We start from the raw sequence: 22,087 nt of genomic DNA, 5'->3' as shown, positions 1-22,087 counted from the left end.
AGACTTTATCTGTTTGGAAAATAAAATCCACTAATCCTGCATGGCTGGCCCACCGAGGTGATCACTGAGCTAACACGGTACCTTCCTGCCACCTTGTGGCACAGAGGGGTTTGAAACTTTCCATTATATTGCATAATTTTTCCTTCAAGCTAGGCTATTTGAGTTTTACATTTCAAATGCTATCTAGTTAAATAACACGGAGTGAAATCTTGGTCTGGCTGACAGCAATGTCAAAACTTGTTAATTAAAAGACCTCCGTACTGCACTAACTGTATTATTTTCCATACCCTATTATGTCACAAATAAAAACAAGTTCAAATGAAACAACGTAAAAATGGGTTTAATTTTTAAAGAAACAATAAATTAGTTCTAATGAAATAATCTGAAACTATCTGAAAAAATACCTTGCATTTGTATTATTATGACTTCAGCATTTGTATTATTATGAATTCCAATGTATTTTTCATTTGGGATGCTTTGGTGTTATTTAAGTTACTAGCTACTTTTTCAAGGCTGCCTGAAGAAAAAAGAAGCTGCATCTTTTATATGAGTTCAGACGAGATCCTTGAAGTGCTTGTCCAAAGTTCACTTGCTTTTCAAACTAAAGAAACATATGAGAATGCGCTCCGATCAGATTTCTTGCTCCCGCTTTCAGGCTGGAGTCACCAACACGATCTTTGAGCATGGATGCACCAAGAGGCATTAATATCAAAGCGCAAGCAGGGAATATTGAAGCTCTTTCCCAGATGGATATCAAACTACACAGCAGCGATGGTGTGGTGAGTACAAGCCCTTCTGTTTCTGAAACTGTGGTTCACAATGAGTAAAGTCCTTCCTCCAGTTCTGCTAATTGAACTCCTAAGATTTTAGAGGATGGGATATTAAAATCAATGGTGCCAACAAGAAGACATCTATTTGTGGATCAGATTAAACAATAATGCCAATTGATATAATGCTGTATTAGCTTAGAGTAATGTCTTTTAATAAAACTCCGCTGGCGCTCAGCTCCCTGCCGGTGCCTAGATGCCCAGGCAGCACTCAAGGGGGCTTCTTGGCAGAGCTCCAGCCCCAGGACTGCTGAACAAAGGCACAAAGCTCTGCAGAAGTCATTCAGGCTATTCTTAAGCTACCACCTAGGTCTGTTTGTTTTTATGGCACACTTTATTGCATCGTTATCTCTAAAAAACCCATTTGTCCTTCTTTCTCCCACCCAGCTTTTGCTCGACGCAGAAACGGTGCGACTGCCTAAGCTGCCTGAGGGTACAAGAGGTGGATCTGGTATTTCACAGGGGTTGTATGAAATCTGTGTTTGCCCGGATGGCAAGCTTTATTTGTCAGTGGCCGGCGTGGGCTCCACGTGCCAAGAATACAGCCGTGTCTGCCAATGAAGCACCAGAAAAGGCGGCACGCCCTCGTTATTCTCAGTTTTGTAGTATTGCTAATGAGCAGTTACTGAAAGTGGAATTTTCAGAATTTTAAAAACAAAGTACTTCTGTTTATGAAACAAATCTGTATCTACAACTCTGGACTACAGGGTGAAAGGGGAAGAAGAGCACAAATGACATTTCAACTTCAGAAGAATGACTTGAGTCAGATGATCCGTTCTGGCAGTCAGACTTTGAAAACAGCCTGACAGAGAGCATAAGGAAAAATAAAAGGAGTATGTGTTCTTGCTGAACTATTATTCCGGCAGATGATTATGTCATTACTAATATTCTGAGCTCCGCGTTTTTTTTCTCTCACTACATGTAAATACTTACTGCATTAGTGGGTGAAATTAAATTGAGGGAACTACTTGAACTATTTGATAAGACAAAGCATTATTTGGGGAATTAAGACAGTGCCAGCAAATGGTCTATGCAATTTTGTTCTTGCAATAACACAAAATAGGAAAGATGTGCTATTTGTAGAAGTCCTGTGTAAAAGGTGTTAATTTGCTAATAGCTTTCTATTTTAATTTTGCAACATACATGCTGATTTGCATATTACTGAGATTCACATAAAAATAACTAATACAAAAAGTTACAGGAGTTATTTATACCTTCTGTGTCTTCAATGCTGTTCACTAAAGAGAAGAAAAATATGTTTGTATATTTTATAATAGCAATAGTTTGTTGTACTGCCTGTACCATCACACTCATTTAAACCCCTTTTTGATTTTAGGACACACTAATCCAACAAGGCAATTTACTCTGCCAGCTCGACTAGTAAAAACAAAATAATCCTTAATGTGGCTCCAGATTGTCTGCTACAAGGAACTGTTTGGGCGGTGGGGAAAAAAAAACTTTTGCAGCCTACAGGATTCAATTATGAGGACTATTTCATTTCCATCTGCAGCTGTTGACTGATACCTCTGATCCTATCAGAGTGGGACTCCATCACAAATGGAGGGAGTAAAATTACTTTTTATTATTTTTTATGTTAGGAATCTGGATACAAAGTAAATGCTCACCAGAGCTGACAAACCATTTACTGACCTTGTAGAGAAACACAACTGCAGACCCATTCCCCTGTACAGTGTTGCACTGAACACAAATAAATTGTTTGCACACCTCTGGGTAGCAGGATTTGTATTTAGTAATCTGTCATTTAAACCTCATGCTTTTTTAACCCCATTGATGCTGTTTTATATACACTCGTTATTATCACCCAAGTAGGAGCTGCTATCACATAGTGCCTTGGGGTCTATTTACAGAAGGATTTAAAACCATAATCATTATTAAACCACAGAATACCTGTCCTTCACAGAAAAGAATCTTCATCCTTAAGGCAGGAGAATCAGAACAAATGACCAACATTGTACTGTGTTTTTACACTTGGTACTTCAGCTTTGGTGGACAACTGAAGAAACCAACACTCAGTTAAGATCACAGATAGCTACAGAAGCTTGTGTTGAAAAAGAGACCCCATTTAACAGTATCCGTTCTTATTGCAGCAAAGCCCTGAGTAGTCCCTGCCTCGAGGGCTGCCTTTGTAATTTATCCAACGATGCTAATGTACAGTCCTGAAATTACCCTTCATTAGCAGGGTGGAGCCCTCAGCGATTCATGCAAATTAGAAGAGATTCAATGGGAAAAAGCAGGAGAAGTGTGAGAGTTGAGCTTTTGGGTCCCTTCAGGCAAAGAAGGCAACTAAATCAAGGTCTCCTGTAACATTTGGAGACTGCTCTGATTGCTAACATCATGCCTAAGGGAGAAGTAGGAAGCCACACATCCTCCATGTATAAAATTCCTTTTTTCTGGCTTTAGACATCTTCAGGAGTGAAACCAGGGCTCTTGGCCCTAAAGAGGGGAATATATCTCTACTACTGAATAACGCAACTAAACCTTCAGCTGTATCAACCTTTAACAGAAACCTGTCTTCAGCATTAATTTAAGTTAGTTTAGGTGGTTCCAGCTTCATGTACAAGTTTTTGCAGACCAAATTATGGGTAGTCTTAGCTTATATATATTGGATAGAAATTCTATATATTACAATAAAAGACAGCAAATTCCACTGCATGTGCCAGATACCTAAAAACTACTGCTAAAAGAAACTTGGAATGCTGTAATGTCTGGAAGTAGTGCAACAGCAAAACAGGGACTTAAGTCCTCAGAGAGTTAAACCACCATCTGGTTTCAAAGACATCTCATTTTTCTCATGCCTGTATTTCCTACAGCAAGGACCATATACACATTCTGTGTGGTACCAAACTACTCATCTACCTGATTTAATCTCTAAATTTTAGCCAGAGACTGAAAATAAGTACATTAGTCACAATTTACCTATTCTGCTGGCAATGAAAACGTAGCATTTTAAGTTACTCATTTTAAGCTTCTGTTTTGGAGGCACAGTTTCAAACATGAATTGCCACTTAATACAAAGCAAGGGATCAAATCCAGGCTTCCCATGTTTCACAAGAATAACCTAATGCCTAAAATGCTGGGTATTTTGAAGCAACTTCTGTTGCAACTTCATCCATTGAAGTTGCTCCATCTTAGTTAACATTTACAAAGCTGTGGTGTACACCTAAGAAAATAGGGGCTAAGTAACACTACTGAGCATTATAGCACCTCAGATAGACATTGCAATGCATACTGTCTTTCCGTGGAGATAATCCTTTTTGAGTTGCCTAAGTTCACAGGTGAGTTCTGGGTAGTAGAGCTGCTGTGTCCCAGGCTGGGCCATCATCCTAACCACCAGTTTGCCCCTTTTTAATTTTTTAAACTTCATTCTCATTTTCATTATTCTACAAAACTGATGTTAAAAACATAGTTGCATTTTTTAAGTTGTGAAGTGAAAAACTACAGTTTTTTTAAACCCTGGATGGCAGCTTCTTGCCACTGAAGAACATTTGGGGGATTTTTTTCTTTTAATTGTGGTTAGTAAAGAAACCAAATTCATGCTAAAATTATCACAGTGTAATCAATTGATGCTATCATCTGAATTGTTAATGTCAATGTAGTTCATACATCACTAAATTATCATTTCTGGTATCTCCATGCAGCCATCTTTCCACCAACCTTTAATACTTCCAAATTATTGTTTCTATTTGAATCAAACTCTAGTAAAGAGTTAAGAGAGTAACAGAAAATTATGGCACAGGAAAGTAAGAGTATGCACTTCTCTGATTTATTTTCAAATATGTTAAGCAAATGGAGAAAAAAAATACCACCCAGCATCGTGAACTGTATTGTTTGCATGTTTTTCCCCAAAAAAGAACTACATATGGCAGTTTTTGTAGTTGGTTGGGATTACTATACAGTGGAAAAGTAAAACATCAAAGGAGTAGTAAATACTGATAATTGCCCAAACACAGCCCTTTATTTCCATTTCACAGTCCTTTAGTATTTACATTTGTTTATCTTTATATAACTTTATGCAAAAGGAAATTGCAAGAATTAACTGAAAACTGAGTTCTTGAATAAACTTTCTACATTTTGAAAAATCTCCTTCTCCTTTGTGTTCAAACAAAATTCACCTTAAATGAATGTTTTTATGTTTTAAAACGTGATTACCTTCCCAAGACTCCAAGAATATGAAATGAATGCTATTTAAAAATAGGACTGAATTTGGACCACAACTAAAGATTTACTTCCCAGCATTGAGACTATGCTTTGCAATTAGGCTTCACTGGTCATCTGAAATTTCTTTGTCTTCGTCAGTAGTTGGTGAGAGAAAGCAAAATATTATGCCAGTGCTACTGAATTAATCACCTGGAAAGCAAACCAAAGGAAAGGAAAACAGCCTTGGTAAAAAAACTCATTGACCAACACCTCCACGTGACAAAAACATGCATCTTCTCCAAATGAAAACATCTACTTCGTCTGTCAAGTTTAATTATTCTTGAACTATTATTTCTGGCAGTGTTACACAATATCTATCCAGCCATCCTCAGACAGTTCAGATTTGGCAATACAAAATCTTAAAGTTGGTACTACCTTTTTTTACTTTAATTGGAACAATTACAATAGATTTTATTAAAACCTCTTTTAAAGTAACCCTAGTACCAACTTAATGCAAGCCATATACTAATAGTTCTTAAACAAATCCTACTTTTCCAATCACCACTGTAACTTTATTTTGATGACAAAGTAAAAATATTCAAAACCGTGTTTCTTTACACAACTATTTTTTATTTTAGTAGCTGCCTACACAAAAATCTATTTCCTTTTAAAATGGTATTTTTTTCTCACTAAATGCTGAGGCAAGTGAACAATTCCTTTTCAAATAGGTGCTTGTGCTGTTGAGAGGAAAACTTTTGAAACTTCCGCAAGAAGATAAATAGCAACAAACTCAACAAGACTCTACCACGACAGCTGCTTAGATTTAAGCTACTAATTGATGGTTCAGTCAGTTTCCTGTAGCAGTTATCCTTGCTAAGCCTCGAAACTATAATTCCGGAAGACAGGACTGCTATAGCTCCTTTCAGAGACACACATTATTGGTGCATGTGAATATATAGCTGGCTGAAAAAACTTTTTCACTCATGAATTTGTGTAATATGCAGAATTACTTGTAAAATTAATTTTTAAATTAATTAAATACACTGATTAAAATACACTTATGAAATCCATCTCTATCACATGGTTTTCTGATCTCATGAGGCCTCTTAGGCTGTTACAGAGAGTTAATCAAATGAAAACGGAGACTTCCAATGTAGACACCCACTCTTGCCTGTCTTTCTGCACCCATATGTAAATTCTGTTACAACTTACAGATGGCATCAACATATTAATAGAATAATTCATTCTGTGTCATTCAGGTTTTCTTGCTCATCTTGGTTCAGCATTTAAACTTAATTTAGACCATTTAGCTTCCTAAGAACTGGGACCATTTCTTCTTATAGCATCAGCACTCAATGATATATCCGACATAGTTAACAAAATAGCTTAGTAATTTTGCACAGCAATTTTAATGGTTCATAATGTCCATACTGCAACATAAGTTGCTTACAAAACATAGTTACATACTTTAAAGATTTCCTTCCTCAAGATCTCGCCTAAAAATGGAAAAGTGTTCACGTAGCTTTTCTGCTATTTCCATGCCCCACTGCTACCTTGTATTTTAGGTGTACTTAAACTGAAAAACAGGTAGACCTATTCCCCATTGTTTGTATTATGGTTATTCTGAATGTTATTCATCTGTCTTAATACACAAAACAAGGATGAGGAACAAAAGAGTGTTTAAAAAATATATAGGGAATTAACCGATTTATTTCATGGCACACAAGAGGTTTTGTGTTTACTTACATGCTATTTATTCAAAAAAATCGTCAAAATGTACAATTTCTTGAGAAAAATCACAAACATTTGTCTTTGCGAGAAAAAATGCATTTTTCCTTTTTAATATTATTATCTGTACAATTGTTTAGAATTGAAAAGATTGCATATTATATAATAGAAAGCTTGAAATAATAGGTAAATTTAGTCTACTTTATAAAACCAAGACGCATCAGACTGAAGTATGTTTGCATTTTTATTAAAATTATGGCACTTAATATTTAATAGCAGAAATAATAACAGGGCTTCACAACCAGAAAGAGTATCATTTTCCAAACATCATATTTCTTCCCGCTACTGTTAATTATTTGCAAGATTTTCCAGAATATTTTCAGAGAACAAGCCCTTTACAGATTGCACAAAACTGAAGAAGCTTTTGTCATGATTTTTATTTTGGATTTTAACACTTCTAACAGCTGTATCAGCCCTGCAAGGTCACTGTTGTTTATTTTCCTTTGCATTCTGTAAGTTAAATTACAGTTTTGCTGTGCTGTTGAGTAAACAATCATAGCAGCATGTCACTGGAAAGTGATTAACATGTTAAGTGTGGCTGATCCAGTAAAGAAGAAGCCTTCTGTTTAGCATTATCCTTCATTTTATTTTATTTTTCTACAAATGGTTAATGTTGAACATACTGCATGACATTACCAGAAGTATTACAAGCTATGAAAGAAAGAGCGTGAACTAAAAAACAGACTTCTGCAGGGCTGTTGTGAGCAACAAAAGAAAAGCATTACATTGCAGCACCTTTACATATGTAAAAAAAAAAAAAAACAAAAAACAAACAAAAACAAACAAACAACAACAAAAAAAAAAAAAAAAAAAAAAAACAGCACTCACTGTACACCAGAAATGTATTACTGAATTGTACTACTACCAATGTTTGTTTGTGGAAAAATATATGTATATATGTACATGCACAAAGGCACACATAAAAAAAAAACTCAAGCACTTAGACATCTGAAAATTGGGTTTTGGTGTGTGGTTTTCAAAAAAAAATCATCATAATACATTGTATACTAATGGTCAACAATATTGTATCATCCACATGCATTTGTTCATCAAACAAAAGAAGACAGGCTCTAGAAAAAAAAGTAAATTAAATAATTATTTTACAATAAAGTAAATGCAATCAATGCATGACATGAAGTTGCATGTTAAATCAAGTATCATTATTCAGGATTAAAATACTGTTACCAATTCACAGGTACTAAACAATCCTTTAAATGTTCACAAGGAGAGACTGCAGCAAATTTATAATCAGATCCAGCTGATAAGAATATTACTATAATTGACATGAATGTCCACAGAACGCAAAAGAAAACAAATGGTTTCTAGCAGTATCTCCAATGTTATTTTATTTTCCATCCCACCTCCTACTTCATAGTATGTCCAGTCTTAAGATTAGTACATTGAAAAATGGCATTATCTATTTGGAAACATAATATTAAATGAAATAAAATCTAATGAGGAGTTATATTTACAGGCTTCATCTAACAGAAAGCTAAGCTTTGGTTATATAAAGTGCAGATCAATAATATGCCAATTAATCACGATATTATACATACAGCTAATTTTTGCAGCTCAGTTTCCTTGGAAATTTTTAAAAATATTCATGTTTTACAGTTTGCTTATACAGCAGGCTCAGTTAAAAATAAATCCCATTTAAATAAATTTCAATTCTAAGCACTTCAGTACCATCCACCTGTGCACATTATACTTCTAAACTTCTTTGCAATGTATAACCCCTTGGATGTTCAGTAATCTGCACAATCACATTTGTGTCTCATCACATGAAATACGTAAGCTCTTGACAATACAGTTCTCTAACATCTTCAACCCTCTTACACTTTTTGTTGTATAAAGTTTTCAAGCTTTATTATGATACAAGCAGTACACTCCATCACTCTCATAGCAACTTCTGAAGTAAACCTATCATTTGGGATCTGTGGAAAAGGAAGTAAGTCAGGATACCTAGTTTTTAAGCTATCTACTCCATAAGCTTCCAATGTCTGAACATCATTTGTAAGCCCTTCAAGTTGTTGACTATATTCTTCTATCTTTTGTGCAAGGGCTGCTGGTTTTACATCTTTGTCTGATTTTCCCTTCACAGCATAGTCAGCTGCAATCAAGGCTAGTTTAGTAGAAAGGTAGCATTTAAAGCATACCCATTCATTGGCATTTTTATGGAGATCATTTCTTGCAGCTGAAAAGTTAGCTCGGGCCTGCCTAAGCCATCTGCGTGCCTCTACAGGATTGCCAACGGACCTGAACGTAGGTGGGACAAAAAAGCGTTGCGAGAAAGATGGCCCTGTGGAAGATGGACATTTCTCTTTATGCTGTTGCCTTTCAGATTTGTGGCTTGTTGCTTCTTGATTCCACGAAGTATAAAATCTTTGAAATGAAAATTTATCTGACTGAAATCGAGAAGCTGAGGATGAAAATGTTCTTCTTGAGGCTCTGTCCATGTTTTGATCCATAAAAGCCTGTTTTTCCATCCGGTTAATCTCATTCTGTAAATGTTTGAAAACTTCATTAGCTATATCAAGATTATCTGCATTTTTATCTGGATGCCATTTAAGATACAGCCTTCTAATAATCTTTTTTCTTTCAGATTCTGGAAGCTTCCAAGCCTGTTCAATCACAGATGTCACTTCTCTTAGTATTTCTGGCAAGGAGTTTGGCTTTATCTTCTTTGGAGAGTGATGTTTTGAGGATGTTGTTTTGTGGCCATCTCTACCACTGAAGAGAGGTGGAATTGTTCTCAGTCCATGCGCTGGAAATTCTGTAGGACTAGTTGGGGTAGAAGGAGTGCTATCCCTGCTTTGAGAACTTTCCTCAGGTCTTGAAAATTTATACAAGTCAAGAGAGCTTACTATTTTATACTCACTATATCCAATATCAATCTGGTAAATCTTCCCTAGAAAACTGTGACTTTCATCATCTTCTCGTTCTACTTCTTGTACAATGATTGCATATGTGTAAGTCGGTTGATATGATCCATATATATCACCACCTTCAGCATCAACAAGGTAACCAACGTATTCACCAGGATAAAAAACATTCATTGGATCCATAAGAAGTGTATAGTGAATTTCAGCTGGTATAGGAGTGCCAGGTGTTGGTAGTTCAAGTTTTGATGGTTCAGAAGAGTCATACTTCACCCCTAGACTGTCAAGCTTCTCGCTGATCCGGTAAATGTCATTGCAACCCAGCATGGCAATTAAATACGAGGTATCAGAAATCAGGTTGTCAGTTGCAGATTTTAAGGTCATTGCTAACGCTAGCAGGAAATTTATGTCTTTGCTGTCCGAATGCTGTATATAAAGCAGTATTACTGCATTTCCATATCTCTTTAGGAAAGCAAACGTTTCACTTTTACTGTGGGGAATAGGAGCAAAGCCTTTAACTCTTAATGTCGTTTGCAACTTCTCAAAACAGGAAACTTTCAAACCTTCTCGCAAAGCTTTGCAAAGTCTTATTGCTTTTTCTTCATTAGCTAAAAACGCATTGTCATTTTCATGCTTCATAATCCTAATGAGTCCTGTGATGAACTGTTCTGAAGATAACAGTAATTGCAATCTTCCTTGCAAAGAACATAATGCTCCAAATTGACAAATTTTGGGAGACTCTTCATCCAACTGTTCTTCAAGAATACTGCTAAGCAAGCGAGGCCTCAGTTTCTGAGGGAATAACATTATCAGTTTAGTGTGAAAACCATGGTCTTTGCCTAAATAGCACTGGCTAAGATCAACAAGCATTTGTACGCCAATGTTACCCTGGATTCTACTTTTGTAGTGGGGTGCATCATCAAAAACTAAGATACTTGACTTCACTAACCTACCATCTTGACTGGGAAGATAAAGGGCAAAATCCCTCATATTCTCAAGGTCATTTCTAACCTTGACAGAATCATTCTGAAGACTTTTGAACAGGCCAGAAACTACTCTTTTAACTGTGCGCATTTCATTAGGATCCAATTGCTTTCCTTCAGAGTTCTTGAATATGCGACCTAGAACTTCAACATACTGTTTTGTTGAAATAATATCTTCAGTACCCAAATGTTTAAATAACTGATGGAAAGTACCAAGTTCTAAAGGAAGTTTGTAAAGATAAGGTTTAAAATCAGATTCGTACTCAAGGTTTATTACCACCTCTTCAGGCTTCAGGAGCTTCCAACCTTCTTCCACCATTACAAAAGAAACACCTCGAAGCTGAAAGCGGAATTCCCTTTTCTCTGTACTAAGAAATTCATAAATGCTTCTCAGGACCCTGGCCCTAGTTTTCACCATTTCTTCATCCACAGTTGTTATATTGCATATATTCCTGCAGTTATTGATAACCTTGTCCAGGGGAGGGTCTAAATTAACATTCAGCATAGTTAAAACTTGCTCAAGTTGTTCTTGTGCACCAAGAGTACTTCCTTCTTGCTCTTTGATACTTAAAGGCGTTGCTTTCTCTGGAAGAATGGGACATGAGGTCCACAGCAACTGTAACACATCAGTCTGTTTGAATTTAGGATTCACTTGTGCCCCGTTGAATCGTATAAGAGGGAGCGTCCCATTAACTTCTTGATACTGAGGATGAAATCTAACAAATTCTGCTGGTGCTCGTTCAGGGCACAGAAAAGGAATTAATGACAATTCTTTCAGAAAGTTTCCTGACAAAAGATCGGTTCTTTCCTGAAATATGTGATGAAGGAGGACATCAACAGTATTCTGCAGTGTTTCTTTAGACCAGTTTTCTGTATTAGCTCGCATGCTGATCTCCTTAGCAAATTGTAATAACTGTTGCTGTGAAATAATGAATTTTAGCCCAATATGTCGTAGAAAAGTTATCCATGATGGAAGGAACGCAGCTTGACTTTTCGGTTTTGTAAGTTGTTCTAGTTTCTTAAAAAAATCTTGAGGTATAAATAATTTTTCAGGAAGCATAACTTCAAAGACTTTTACAGTCCTGTCATAAAAATATTTTGCAGGTTTTAATCTATTGCTTGCATCATGAATGATCAATATGTTTTCAAGCTTTTCAAACAACTGTTCTTTCATTTCTGAAGTTTCTTCAATGCTAGTTAGCCTGTTCTTTAAGTAGATCAAGTGTTCCAACTTTGCGTCATAAGACAAACTTTCAATTTTTGGAAGAAGATGTTTCAAGTACACTTCAAGATCATCCACAGAGACACAGCCAAGCACAGTATATAAGTCTTTCAAATGAATTTTCTCTTCAAGAAAAGCTGATGAAGTTGACTGTGTCCATCTATCTACTTCTACTGATGGGATGCTTTTCGTGAGCACATAACATGTCCCATATTTTGAAATGCTGATGTATCGGCCACTAATGGATTTATAACATGGAAGAGACTTTAAAATTTTAATGTCATCCTGAGATGTCAAATGACATAAATTGCAATTGAAGTACATTAAAAGAGCCTCAAAGTCACATTCTGCTAACTTTTCAGTTCTAAACGTTGATGTTTGTACCATATATTGTATGGCTTTCAGAATGCTTGAAGGATTATCTATATTTGCTGTACGTCCTGACAACAAAGGCACTAAAGCACTGTCTTTGGAGCAAATTTTGTTCAATGCCAACTGAATACAACCTGTTTTCATTAAAGCATGAAAGACTTTATCACTCTGAGCATTTGGAAAAACAGCAATATGCATAATGCTGAGGGGCAGCAAAACATCACACTCTGGCACAACAAGATGATTAGCTGAGACAGTAAACTTTACACCTGGAAGCAACGTCCAGTCCTTCAAAGTTTCAACAACATCATCAAATTTTGCTTGTGTATCTTCTTGTTCTTCCTTAACATTTATAGACTCACTAATAAAATGCCAGGCATTTTTAAGCCAAGATTCACTTGCAAAGTTTTCTTTCCATTTCATACAACTTTTAGTTTTATATTCTCTAGGCAACACAGAAGATAACAACTCAGCAAAGCTTGTGATATCAAAGACTTTTGCTACATCACTGCTAAGTAAAATATTGTTGTACCTCAAATACAATGTGTTCATAAAGAGATCCTTGCGAGATGGAATCAGTTCATGGTATGTTGTTAAGAACTTTGGCCGCTTCGAATCAAAAATTTGCAGAACATTATCAAGGGTAATAAGGAGTGGCAAGCCCTCAATTTGGATTTCATTTTCTTCTGCATCTTTAAAACAATAGTCAACCAGAAGTTTGAGACTATGGAAGAGTTTTAAATTTGTCTGCTGAAGACGACAGGGTAACTTTCCAATGTGGCAGTTAGAATCTGGAAAAGAAAATGTCATCAAAAATAATCGAACATCAGCAGGAGTCACATAGGTGACAGGAATATCTGCATCTACCAAGCAGTGATAGAGATTTGCAGTTTCATCACAGTTGTATACCAAATTAAATCCAATTTCTAAGAGTAAATGTTTGAGTCTGTAAACGTTTTCAGCCACAGACTTCCGAGTTGTAATGTTGTACTCTGTATTTTTGAGATGTTGCAATTCATCTTGTAGCAAGTTGTCAAAGAACGGCCTGCCTTTGTTCACAGTAGACATGTTAACCCATGTGATGATAACAGCAGAATGCAAATCAGAACCATCAACATTCGGAGCTCGCATAACAGGTAAAAGACGCTTCAAATCTTCATAAATACAACTGTAAACTGCTTTCACTAAACAATACCAATCCGGCTGAATATCAAGTCTATTAACTGGAAAAAAGGATAAAAACTTTTTCAAAGTGTCTTTCACAACATGAACTGCTGTGTTCTGCAGTACTGACACTGTAGGATCAGTGCCTGGAAAATACCGTTTCTTCAGCTGAATCAGCAATTCAACATAGGCTGGTGCTATCAGCGCTGTCATTAGGCTATTATTCCAGTCACTTCTTACTCCAACTCCATTATCATCACGCCACAGATTTCTTCTTGCAGAATCCAGAGCAAAGTGTCCATTCACATGAAAAGGTAGCCCAGTTTCTAAAGATAAAGGTAAGAAACAGAACGCTCTGTGGGGTTTTTTGTAATTATGAGTAATGCAAGCTGCTACCCCACCACGTGGAAAAAGAGTTATGTCCTCGTTCTTGTGGGCTGAAACCACACTTTTAGATACCTTTTCCATGGCAGAAAAGCCTGACCTGTTACAAATTAACCAAGTTGTGAGATTCCCCTCAGAGTCTTCAGTATCCATCGTGTAAGTTATCTGTTGCACAGGTATTTCACTTAGCTGTTTTTTTTTAGTTACACTGTCAATTACAGATGCATGGAATTGCTTTCGTTTTAATCTGTCTCCATCAGTGATTTTTCCTTGTACAGAATACAACACATTCAGTGCTCCTGTTGTTTTTTCTATCTCACAAATAGAAATTTTTTCCATGTGGTTCAAAAACATTAAGAGTTCCGCTCCATCCGTACGCAGCTTATCTAAAAGATTTTGGACCATTCTATCTGAGCATGGAACTGAGGAAATTTCTGATACTTTTGCCATTTCTCCATTTCGAAGAGGAAACCTAAACATTGTGCAATTATCCAGTTTAAAGTGATTTCCTAAGTAGAGGTCCAGTACATCTGAGAACTGCGTTCTGAAATCTGCATCTAAATCCCTAAACATGCGGCCAGGACTTGTTGATGTTGCACCTGGTGCATATCTAGCATGAGGATCAAAAATACAAAGTATATCATTGCCAGATATGAAAGAAGGGCAGTCAGTAATGTGATAAACAGAATTGAAACCTATACCATATTGTCCGGTTTTACAGGGATTTCCTACTTTAGTACCTTTTCCAAGGTTCTGAATTCCTCTAATATCATCTTCTGTAAAAGGCTGATTGTTGTAAACACACAGTGCTGGTCCTTGAAGTGGTGCCCATTTCTCATCAAATATTCTATCAGCTGGATGTTGTCTAGGATCAAACACAAAACAGATCTCTGTAGCTTTTGCATCATCCGCATTCTGAAGGAGCTCTTTCAGCATTTCTTTTTCTGAAGGGTAAGCATTAAGAATGCTTTTAATTCTACTTGTCAATTTTTCTTTCTGGCCAAATTCTGTTCCAAGGGTAGTAAAACAAATATTGGAGGCATACCTTTCTAAAGCTTTATGCCGTTTTGGTATTGCTCCAAGCTTTACTGCAACTTCCCTCGGAATATCACCATGACAATACTTAACAGTTGTGTCTTTAACTTTAATCCATGGACAGTCATTGTAACACAAAGATTTTGCAGGCAGAAGTGCAAGACGAGTATCGGGTAACAAAATCTCACCATACTTTTTCTTACAAAATTCCTGTTTCTTCTCTCTAATGAGGCTCCATATTCCTTCACTGATTATTCTCCTGCACAGCTGAAAATTTTCTTCTGTTAGTTGTTGGGTCCCTCTTTCCTGATTTATTAATTCCAGAACAAGAGCAAAATCTTCAACTGCAAAAGCCTGTCTTACACCCACACTTTCAAACAGCTCACGGAAACTATTTTTGTATTTATTAGGCAACTGATATAGATATGGTGCTGCTTCAAAATTCAAGTGAAAAGACACTTTTGTTGGATCAACATAGACATTCTCAACAAGAATAAAACTATAACTTGTCAGCTGTTCAATTATCATAGCTTTTGATGATTCGTTTTGTAACATTGCTTCATGTAGATGTTTGTAACAAGCATTAGTGATATTCTCCTGATACAATGTAATGCCATCAAATGATTTTGCAACTTCTTCCAATTGATTTATGACCAAGTTAACAGCTGGTTTCTTCAGTAGACCCAAAAATTCTTTTACAGCCAATGACAAAGCACCACAACCTTTAAAGGAATGGGAATTTTCATTAAGAATTGGTTGTATTAGGCAAACTATATCTTGATGATCAGCAGTGAAAAGATCAGTTGCTGAAAACATTGCTTCAGGCTCAAAATCACTGCCTTTCCAGTGTAGCGAGAAACCTGCTGGCTTGCTAAGGAAAGGAAGAAAAGGGATGGTTTGACATTTTTCAGCAAATTCTTTAGCTCTAGGGTCCCTACACTTCAGTTTTTCATCAATAAGACTCAATATAATACTGCTTCTGAGACAAGCTGCTGCATGATCTATCTTGTTAACTTCAGCCACCGACTCTGCACGTTCTATCAGATCTTCCCATAAGATATCATCTTTAGCCATTCCCAGCTGCACAAGTTTAACCAAAATGACTGGATTAAGATAATCCTGGGTGGTGCCATAAGGAAATCTTCCATCTTCAGCATTGTATAACTTTGCAACTCTTCCTTCAGGATGGATCAATCTTGATGGTGTAACTAACGGATGTCCATCCAAAGAACAAGGAATACATGGAGTAACACGAAGAATTCCTGAAAACTCCTCAAGTTTTTCATTGAGAACATAACGCATCAAAGGATCACGCAACTCTGCATCAATCTCCTGAATATTAGGGAAAAACACCTCAGAAAAGAACTGTTTCTCAGAGAAAGTGTTCTCCAGTAATATGTATTTGCATCCTGCTTCTTCAAATCCCATCTTAACCCAAGAAGGAAGATCCACAGCACACAGATTTTTGGAACCAGTTTTTTTAAGGTACTTTAGAAAGATCTTAAAGGCTGACGGTCCAACATCTGGTCGTTTCAGTATCGAGTCATCTAGAAACCTTACATTCTTCATGGAAACCCAAGAGAAACCATCAGAAAACACTTTGATCCCTTCTTTGCTTTTCATATGAGCTATGTCTTCATAGAACCCTTGACAAATAACAGAGAAATCATCATGAACTGAATCAGGATCTGGCCACACAGCACAGTAATTATAGTCAACTAGCTCACCACTGATTGCCATGTCACGTAGAACGCACAGAGCTTCTATGTAGGCTTTAACAATAACATGCCTCATGAATACTGTATTCCATCTCCCTTTTGTGTCTGTTTTCCAAATCTCTTTCCGGTTTGAAGTAACCGCAAAGCAGCCATTTATATGAAGAGGTAAGCCTGTTTTTATTCGTAGAGGTAAATAGCAGAATACTTCACCTACGTTATTGCAATTAGGTTTCACAATCCACTTTTGATCCTGGGTTTCAGACAGCAACACTCCCACTCCACCACAGGGAACAAGACCTAGTCTTCGTCCACTTTCATGTAATGAAAATTTTAAAGCATCGCCAGTGTCCATGCAAGAACATATAAGCCACGTTGTTGAATCTACTGTCTTCTGTGGCAGTTCATCAGCTGACCTTTTCACCTGTCCTGATTTAGCCATTTCAAAGAAAGAAGCTGGATCATCTTCTGCACCTCGGAAGAGTGGAGACTGTAAATCAGCAATCCGCCTGAATACGTGGTGAAATTCTTCTACTACTATCTGTAAGATACACGAGGACTTTGGTGTTTCAGTGGGAAGCTTTTTATTACTGCTGCTGCAGACCTTCATTAGTTTAGCTGCTTCCTTTAAAACACTTACATTTGGTGCAGTCAAGGCTTTGGAAGAACAAATTTTTTTTTTAATAGTGATAACATCTTGTGCCACCCCAGGATCATCTTCCTCAATTTTCAAGTATTTCAAAACCATTGAATTTACACTCTGAGCAAATATTATCAGCCTATGACCACAAATGCTAAATTCATCCACAAGAGAATAAATGTCTGCTGTATTGTAACATGTGCTGCTGACTTCACTCACTTTAGCTTCCTGCTGAGTTCTGAAGGAGAGCCTGAAAAGTGTTCCTTTGTAGCTGTATGGAGATTCTACAGTCAGTGGTAGCTGGCAACCAAAAACTCCTATAAATGGCTTAAACTGATTGGGAAATTTTCGCAGCCTCTTCTGTTGTTTACTCCAGTTAATTTTGATCCCAGGATTAGATTTATCTCTAATATGCTTACTGATATGGTTAACATTTGGATCAAACATAATCATGAACTCCCGGCTCAAAATAATAGGAACATCAGTAATATGATAAACAGAATTGAAACCCAGTCCAAATTTTCCTACTTTGTCAACTTCACTCCTTTTTAAAGACTCTCCTAATCGAGTTATATTTAGAAAATCAGAGTCAGAAAATTCAGAATTATTGAATGACCACAAAGCTGGACCATGACATGCTGCCATTCCTGGATCCAGAAGATTCTCTCTTATATCCATATTTCTCCTCATGTCAATCAGGAAATTACATTCCGTTGCGTTAGCATCATCAGCATTTTGAAGAAGTTCTTTAAAGATGTCTGAAATGGAAGGGTACTCTTCCAAAATGTTTTTAATTCTTACAGTCAGAGGCTCTCTTTGCCCAGATTGCTCAAATCCCATGTTTTCTGGATTAATCAATCTTGTGCTAAGGCATGGAACATTTAACCACTCAGCAGTTTTCATTGGTATGTCTTCATGCACCAAAATTATTGGTTCAACAGAATCTTCAAGCAAATCATTTAAATCATCAACTTTGATATCACAATAACAGCATTCATGAATTGGCCTCATTGCAAGTTTATAAGGAAGTTTGCCACTGTACAGTGGCATGGGTGTATGCAGACTTGCAGGAATCTGATTGCTGTACAGCCATCTTATAATGCTCAACATAATGTGAAGATTTTGTTTACTCTCTTGTTCTGAGAGAGTCTGCTCGCTTTTCAGATATATTTTCTGAATGACCATAGAAACATGGTCTGGTGTTAACTGCTCAATTGAACCACAACATTTAAACAACTGGTGAAACTTTGCCATAGTTTTTGGCACATAATGCAGATAAGGCTGGAGATCAAGATCAGGTACTGACTTTATTACTGCTTGTGTGAGAGAACAGAATGTTTTTCCTGTCCAAACCCAGGGAAATTTCAAGGCTTTAAAAGCTTCTTTCCCTTCTTCTAAATGATCATGCATAAACCCATAAATTTCAAGCAGGATATGCTGAAACTGATAATAGTCCTCATCACTGAAGGTTTTAGAACTGTGCCAATCAACAACTACCTTGAAATGTTTTAAAACTGCTTTTATGCTGGGCTTTGTGGAGATGCCAAGTGCTTTTTCTATATCTACCTGCACATTTTCCACAAGAGGAACTGAGGAACCTACTAAAATTGCATGAGAGATATCACACATTTCTGGCGGTAAACACAGATTACAATGATCTCCTTTCCAAACTAAGGATCCTGGATAATTTGGAGGTCTTTCCTTACTTGCAGGAATCCATTTTATTTTTTTCAGCACAGCTTTTGTTTCAGATGACTGAAGCAGCATATGGTTTTTGTTTAAAATCATCAAGAGAGTTCTAGCTTTTCTTAACAGTAAATCATGATCGGTGTTAGAATTAGCATGCAAATTTTCAATTTTATTTGCCACTCTCACAATATCACTTTCCTCAAGATTGGCTTCACTTTTTAAGCCTATTTGTCTCAGAGAATGAAGAATATCTGAAGATGTAAAAATAGCTGGGGGGAAGCAAATTTCCTCCTCAGCATAAAACAAGTTTTGCAGCAGTTCCACCTCAGGATCAAAGAGTTCATTTGCTGTCATTATCTTTTCTTGTGAAATCCTAATAAACTTCAGTGTTGTCAGCCAATCTATCACATTCGTATTCTCATTTTTCAGAAAAGTCAGATTTTCAAGAACCCATTGCATTATCTTTGTTGTTTCGTCATATGAATAAAAATCACTTCTTATGTCTTCTATAATAAACTTCAAGCAATCTGTGCTCTTTAGCTGTTCTATTTTTAGCAGGTTAGCTAAACGAATAGTAGCTTCATCACTGCTGTCAATTATTGGAACAGAAAATCTTAGACCAGGTGGAATTTTAGCAGTGTGGTGTAATACCTTACTACCTTTCAGTCCAGCAAAAGCAGGGACACCTTCATCAGATAATTTTTCCATTTTTTTAAATATCAGCAATTCCTGAATAATTCTTCTCTCTTTTTCATTTGCATCAGTTAAACTAGCTAAGAATGCCCTAAGAGCATCTTTATGTGTTGATGGCAATGATGCAACCTGATTGCATAGTTTCTGTAGGGTCATTTTTTCCATTATTTGTAAAACAGCACTTGGTAATGGTGGATGCACATATTTCTTTATAAGCGGGTGTTGGATAGAAACATCTAGTTTCTTAAGTACCACTCCACCAACTTTCTGAATAATATCAGCTAAGTATTCCGGGAGCTGAGTCTCAGATTCATCTTCCAGAATAATAGGTGATGGATTCCTAAATCTAACGAGTTCCACTGATGTTTGGTTTTCCTCCAGAAGAGTCTTAGGGATAAGCGGCATGTCATCAAACACACTCAAGTCATCAGAAAAATGCATATAGAGGTTCTTCCAGACCATCTTAAGCCAGGAAATCGATGGGTGATTTTTGTCTTCCAAACCTGGATACCACTGTACCACCATGTCTCTGCCAGGCCACACACTATTCATAACTTCTTTAATTAGCCGAGCAAATCTTTCTGGGTTCAGAAGCTGCAGCTGAGTGCACGGTCTTCCTGAAATTACAGCAAAAGGGTAAACCATGAAAATCAGAGCAGAGTTACATAACAAAGTGCTTTCTGAATTTAGAAATGAAGCTCCTCTTTTTGTGGAAAAACTGCTAAATAGAACAGCATATACCAGCTACTCTTGCTTTTAAGAGTTAATTAAAAACAAATACATTCCATATTAGTATAAAAAACAATCAAAAATGATCAATAAGTTACTGCATTTGTTAGTTTGCTATAAGAACCTTCAGGCATACAAAGCAACTACAGATTTACGGTCAAAGTCAAAGCTTCCAAAGTATTTTCCTGTTAGGTAAATTCTTCACTTACTTGCCTAGTTGCAAATAAGAACCTAACCCATTATTTGTTTGTCTATATCCACAAGGATTACAGTAGTTTTGAAAGCTTATTTATTAGATATAGCAAACCAGAGCAGGTACAGATGCTCTTACGCTAAAAACTGACAAGCAACAAAACTCTGTTGTTCAAGGAATGCTGAAACTAAGTTTAGATGTGTATGTTTTTATTCTTATCGTGAAAGCCTTCATTAAAAGAAATGCTAACATATCTTAATTATCATTAAGACAGCTTACACTTAGCCACAGACGCTCTAGTTTTCAAGAAAATAGTTCAGAACACAAAAATACCAATACCTCCAAATGACACCAAAAACAATAACAGAAAGGGAATCAAGACATCTGAGTTTCAGATCTTTTTTCCTCCTAAACAGCATTGCTGTTTCATTAAAAGCAACAGTCCAATTAAAGATACTATCTACTGTCATTGCTCTGCTGGAGATAGGTAGTAAAATGCTTCAAAAAAAAAAAAACGTTTTCTTTCACTTCGTGCCCACAGAGCTATGTATTGTTAGTCGTGCTATTAGAAAAACACAGCAGCCTTAAGAAAGTGAGAAATACTGGCAGCAGTGGACCAACTGCTTAAGAATCTACTTAAAAGCTAAGCTACAATCACAGTTTAAGACAGTATTGCTAGTTCTGTGCTCAAAATCTGTTCATGTGACTTTAAATTCCCAAAGTGTAGGAAGACTTCCAGTATTTTATTTAAAAATATACATAAATAAACCAAGGAAAATATTGATCATTTCTGTGTAACGTTAACTATAAGGTTTACTTCATTAATAAGCAATTTTCCCCTATTCTATATTTAGAACTCTTTTCCTTATTATTTTTGGTAGCAATCTTTTGGCAGATTGTTTGGTGGGTTTTATTTACAAGAAAGCTGGGGGTAAGGAGAATAGCTAATCACCAAATTCACACAAATATCAAGCTTCAATCCAAACCAGTACATCGTCAATTGATAACCATACCTGAAAATCCCCAGAGAAGCTGTTGGGCTAGAACATAATCAAATCCATTTAGAAAACATCTAGTCAGTTACACATTAACACACCAAATATAGAACAGTTATTAGCTACGAAAATATAGCACCTATTTTTGGAGAGAAAAAAAATACCTTGTTCTCTCTGTGCAAAACAATTTTAAAAAAAGCATATCCCATCTTCTGAAAGAAATCATATAAGGAAGTTTCTATTTCTACATTGATATAAAGAATATCTCCAATATAATTTCTACAATTATATAAGTGAAATCCTTGTCAATAATTCAAAATTTTTCAAAAATTTTCTAACGAATTTATAATGTACAAATTTACAGTACTGGAGATATGGAGGTATAATTTACAACTATGCAAAATCTGAGAATGAAGAATAATTTAGGAGGAGGTGGAAAGTAGATAAAAGTAAGCCACTTAAAAACTTGCAAAGGGTCATCTGAACGTCCTCAGGCATTTCTAAAAGATTTGGAAGAACTATTCTTGTCATATTTATAACAAAAATATGTTCTTCTAATCATTGAGAGGCATACCACCAACCAAGAACAAGTACCTAGAATAATGCAGTTCAAAGAAATGG

The 22,087-nt window shown here is 36.3% G+C and overlaps 2 protein-coding genes across 8 annotated transcripts in view; one reads left to right on the top strand and one right to left on the bottom strand.

Moving 5' to 3' along the window:
- The window catches only part of SGCG (sarcoglycan gamma), a 144,817-nt gene extending 139,890 nt beyond the window's left edge, over nt 1-4,927 (top strand). For all 6 annotated transcript variants that reach the window (XM_083804380.1, XM_083804379.1, XM_083804378.1 and 3 more), the window contains 2 exons: nt 656-779; nt 1,215-4,927. In XM_083804380.1, coding sequence (XP_083660506.1) covers nt 656-779; nt 1,215-1,388 — 298 coding nt within the window. In that variant the 3' untranslated portion in view covers nt 1,389-4,927. The remainder of the gene's footprint in view (nt 1-655; nt 780-1,214) is intronic.
- A 2,017-nt stretch (nt 4,928-6,944) lies between these two features.
- SACS (sacsin molecular chaperone) overlaps nt 6,945-22,087 on the bottom strand; it is a 59,285-nt gene continuing 44,142 nt past the window's right edge. For both annotated transcript variants that reach the window (XM_083804150.1, XM_083804151.1), the window contains one exon: nt 6,945-20,166. In XM_083804150.1, coding sequence (XP_083660276.1) covers nt 8,606-20,166 — 11,561 coding nt within the window. In that variant the 3' untranslated portion in view covers nt 6,945-8,605. The remainder of the gene's footprint in view (nt 20,167-22,087) is intronic.

The sequence above is a fragment of the Anser anser genome, assembly GCF_964211835.1.
Source record: "Anser anser genome assembly, chromosome: 1".
NCBI lineage: Eukaryota > Metazoa > Chordata > Aves > Anseriformes > Anatidae > Anser > Anser anser.
This window is presented reverse-complemented; position numbering and strand designations above follow the sequence as displayed.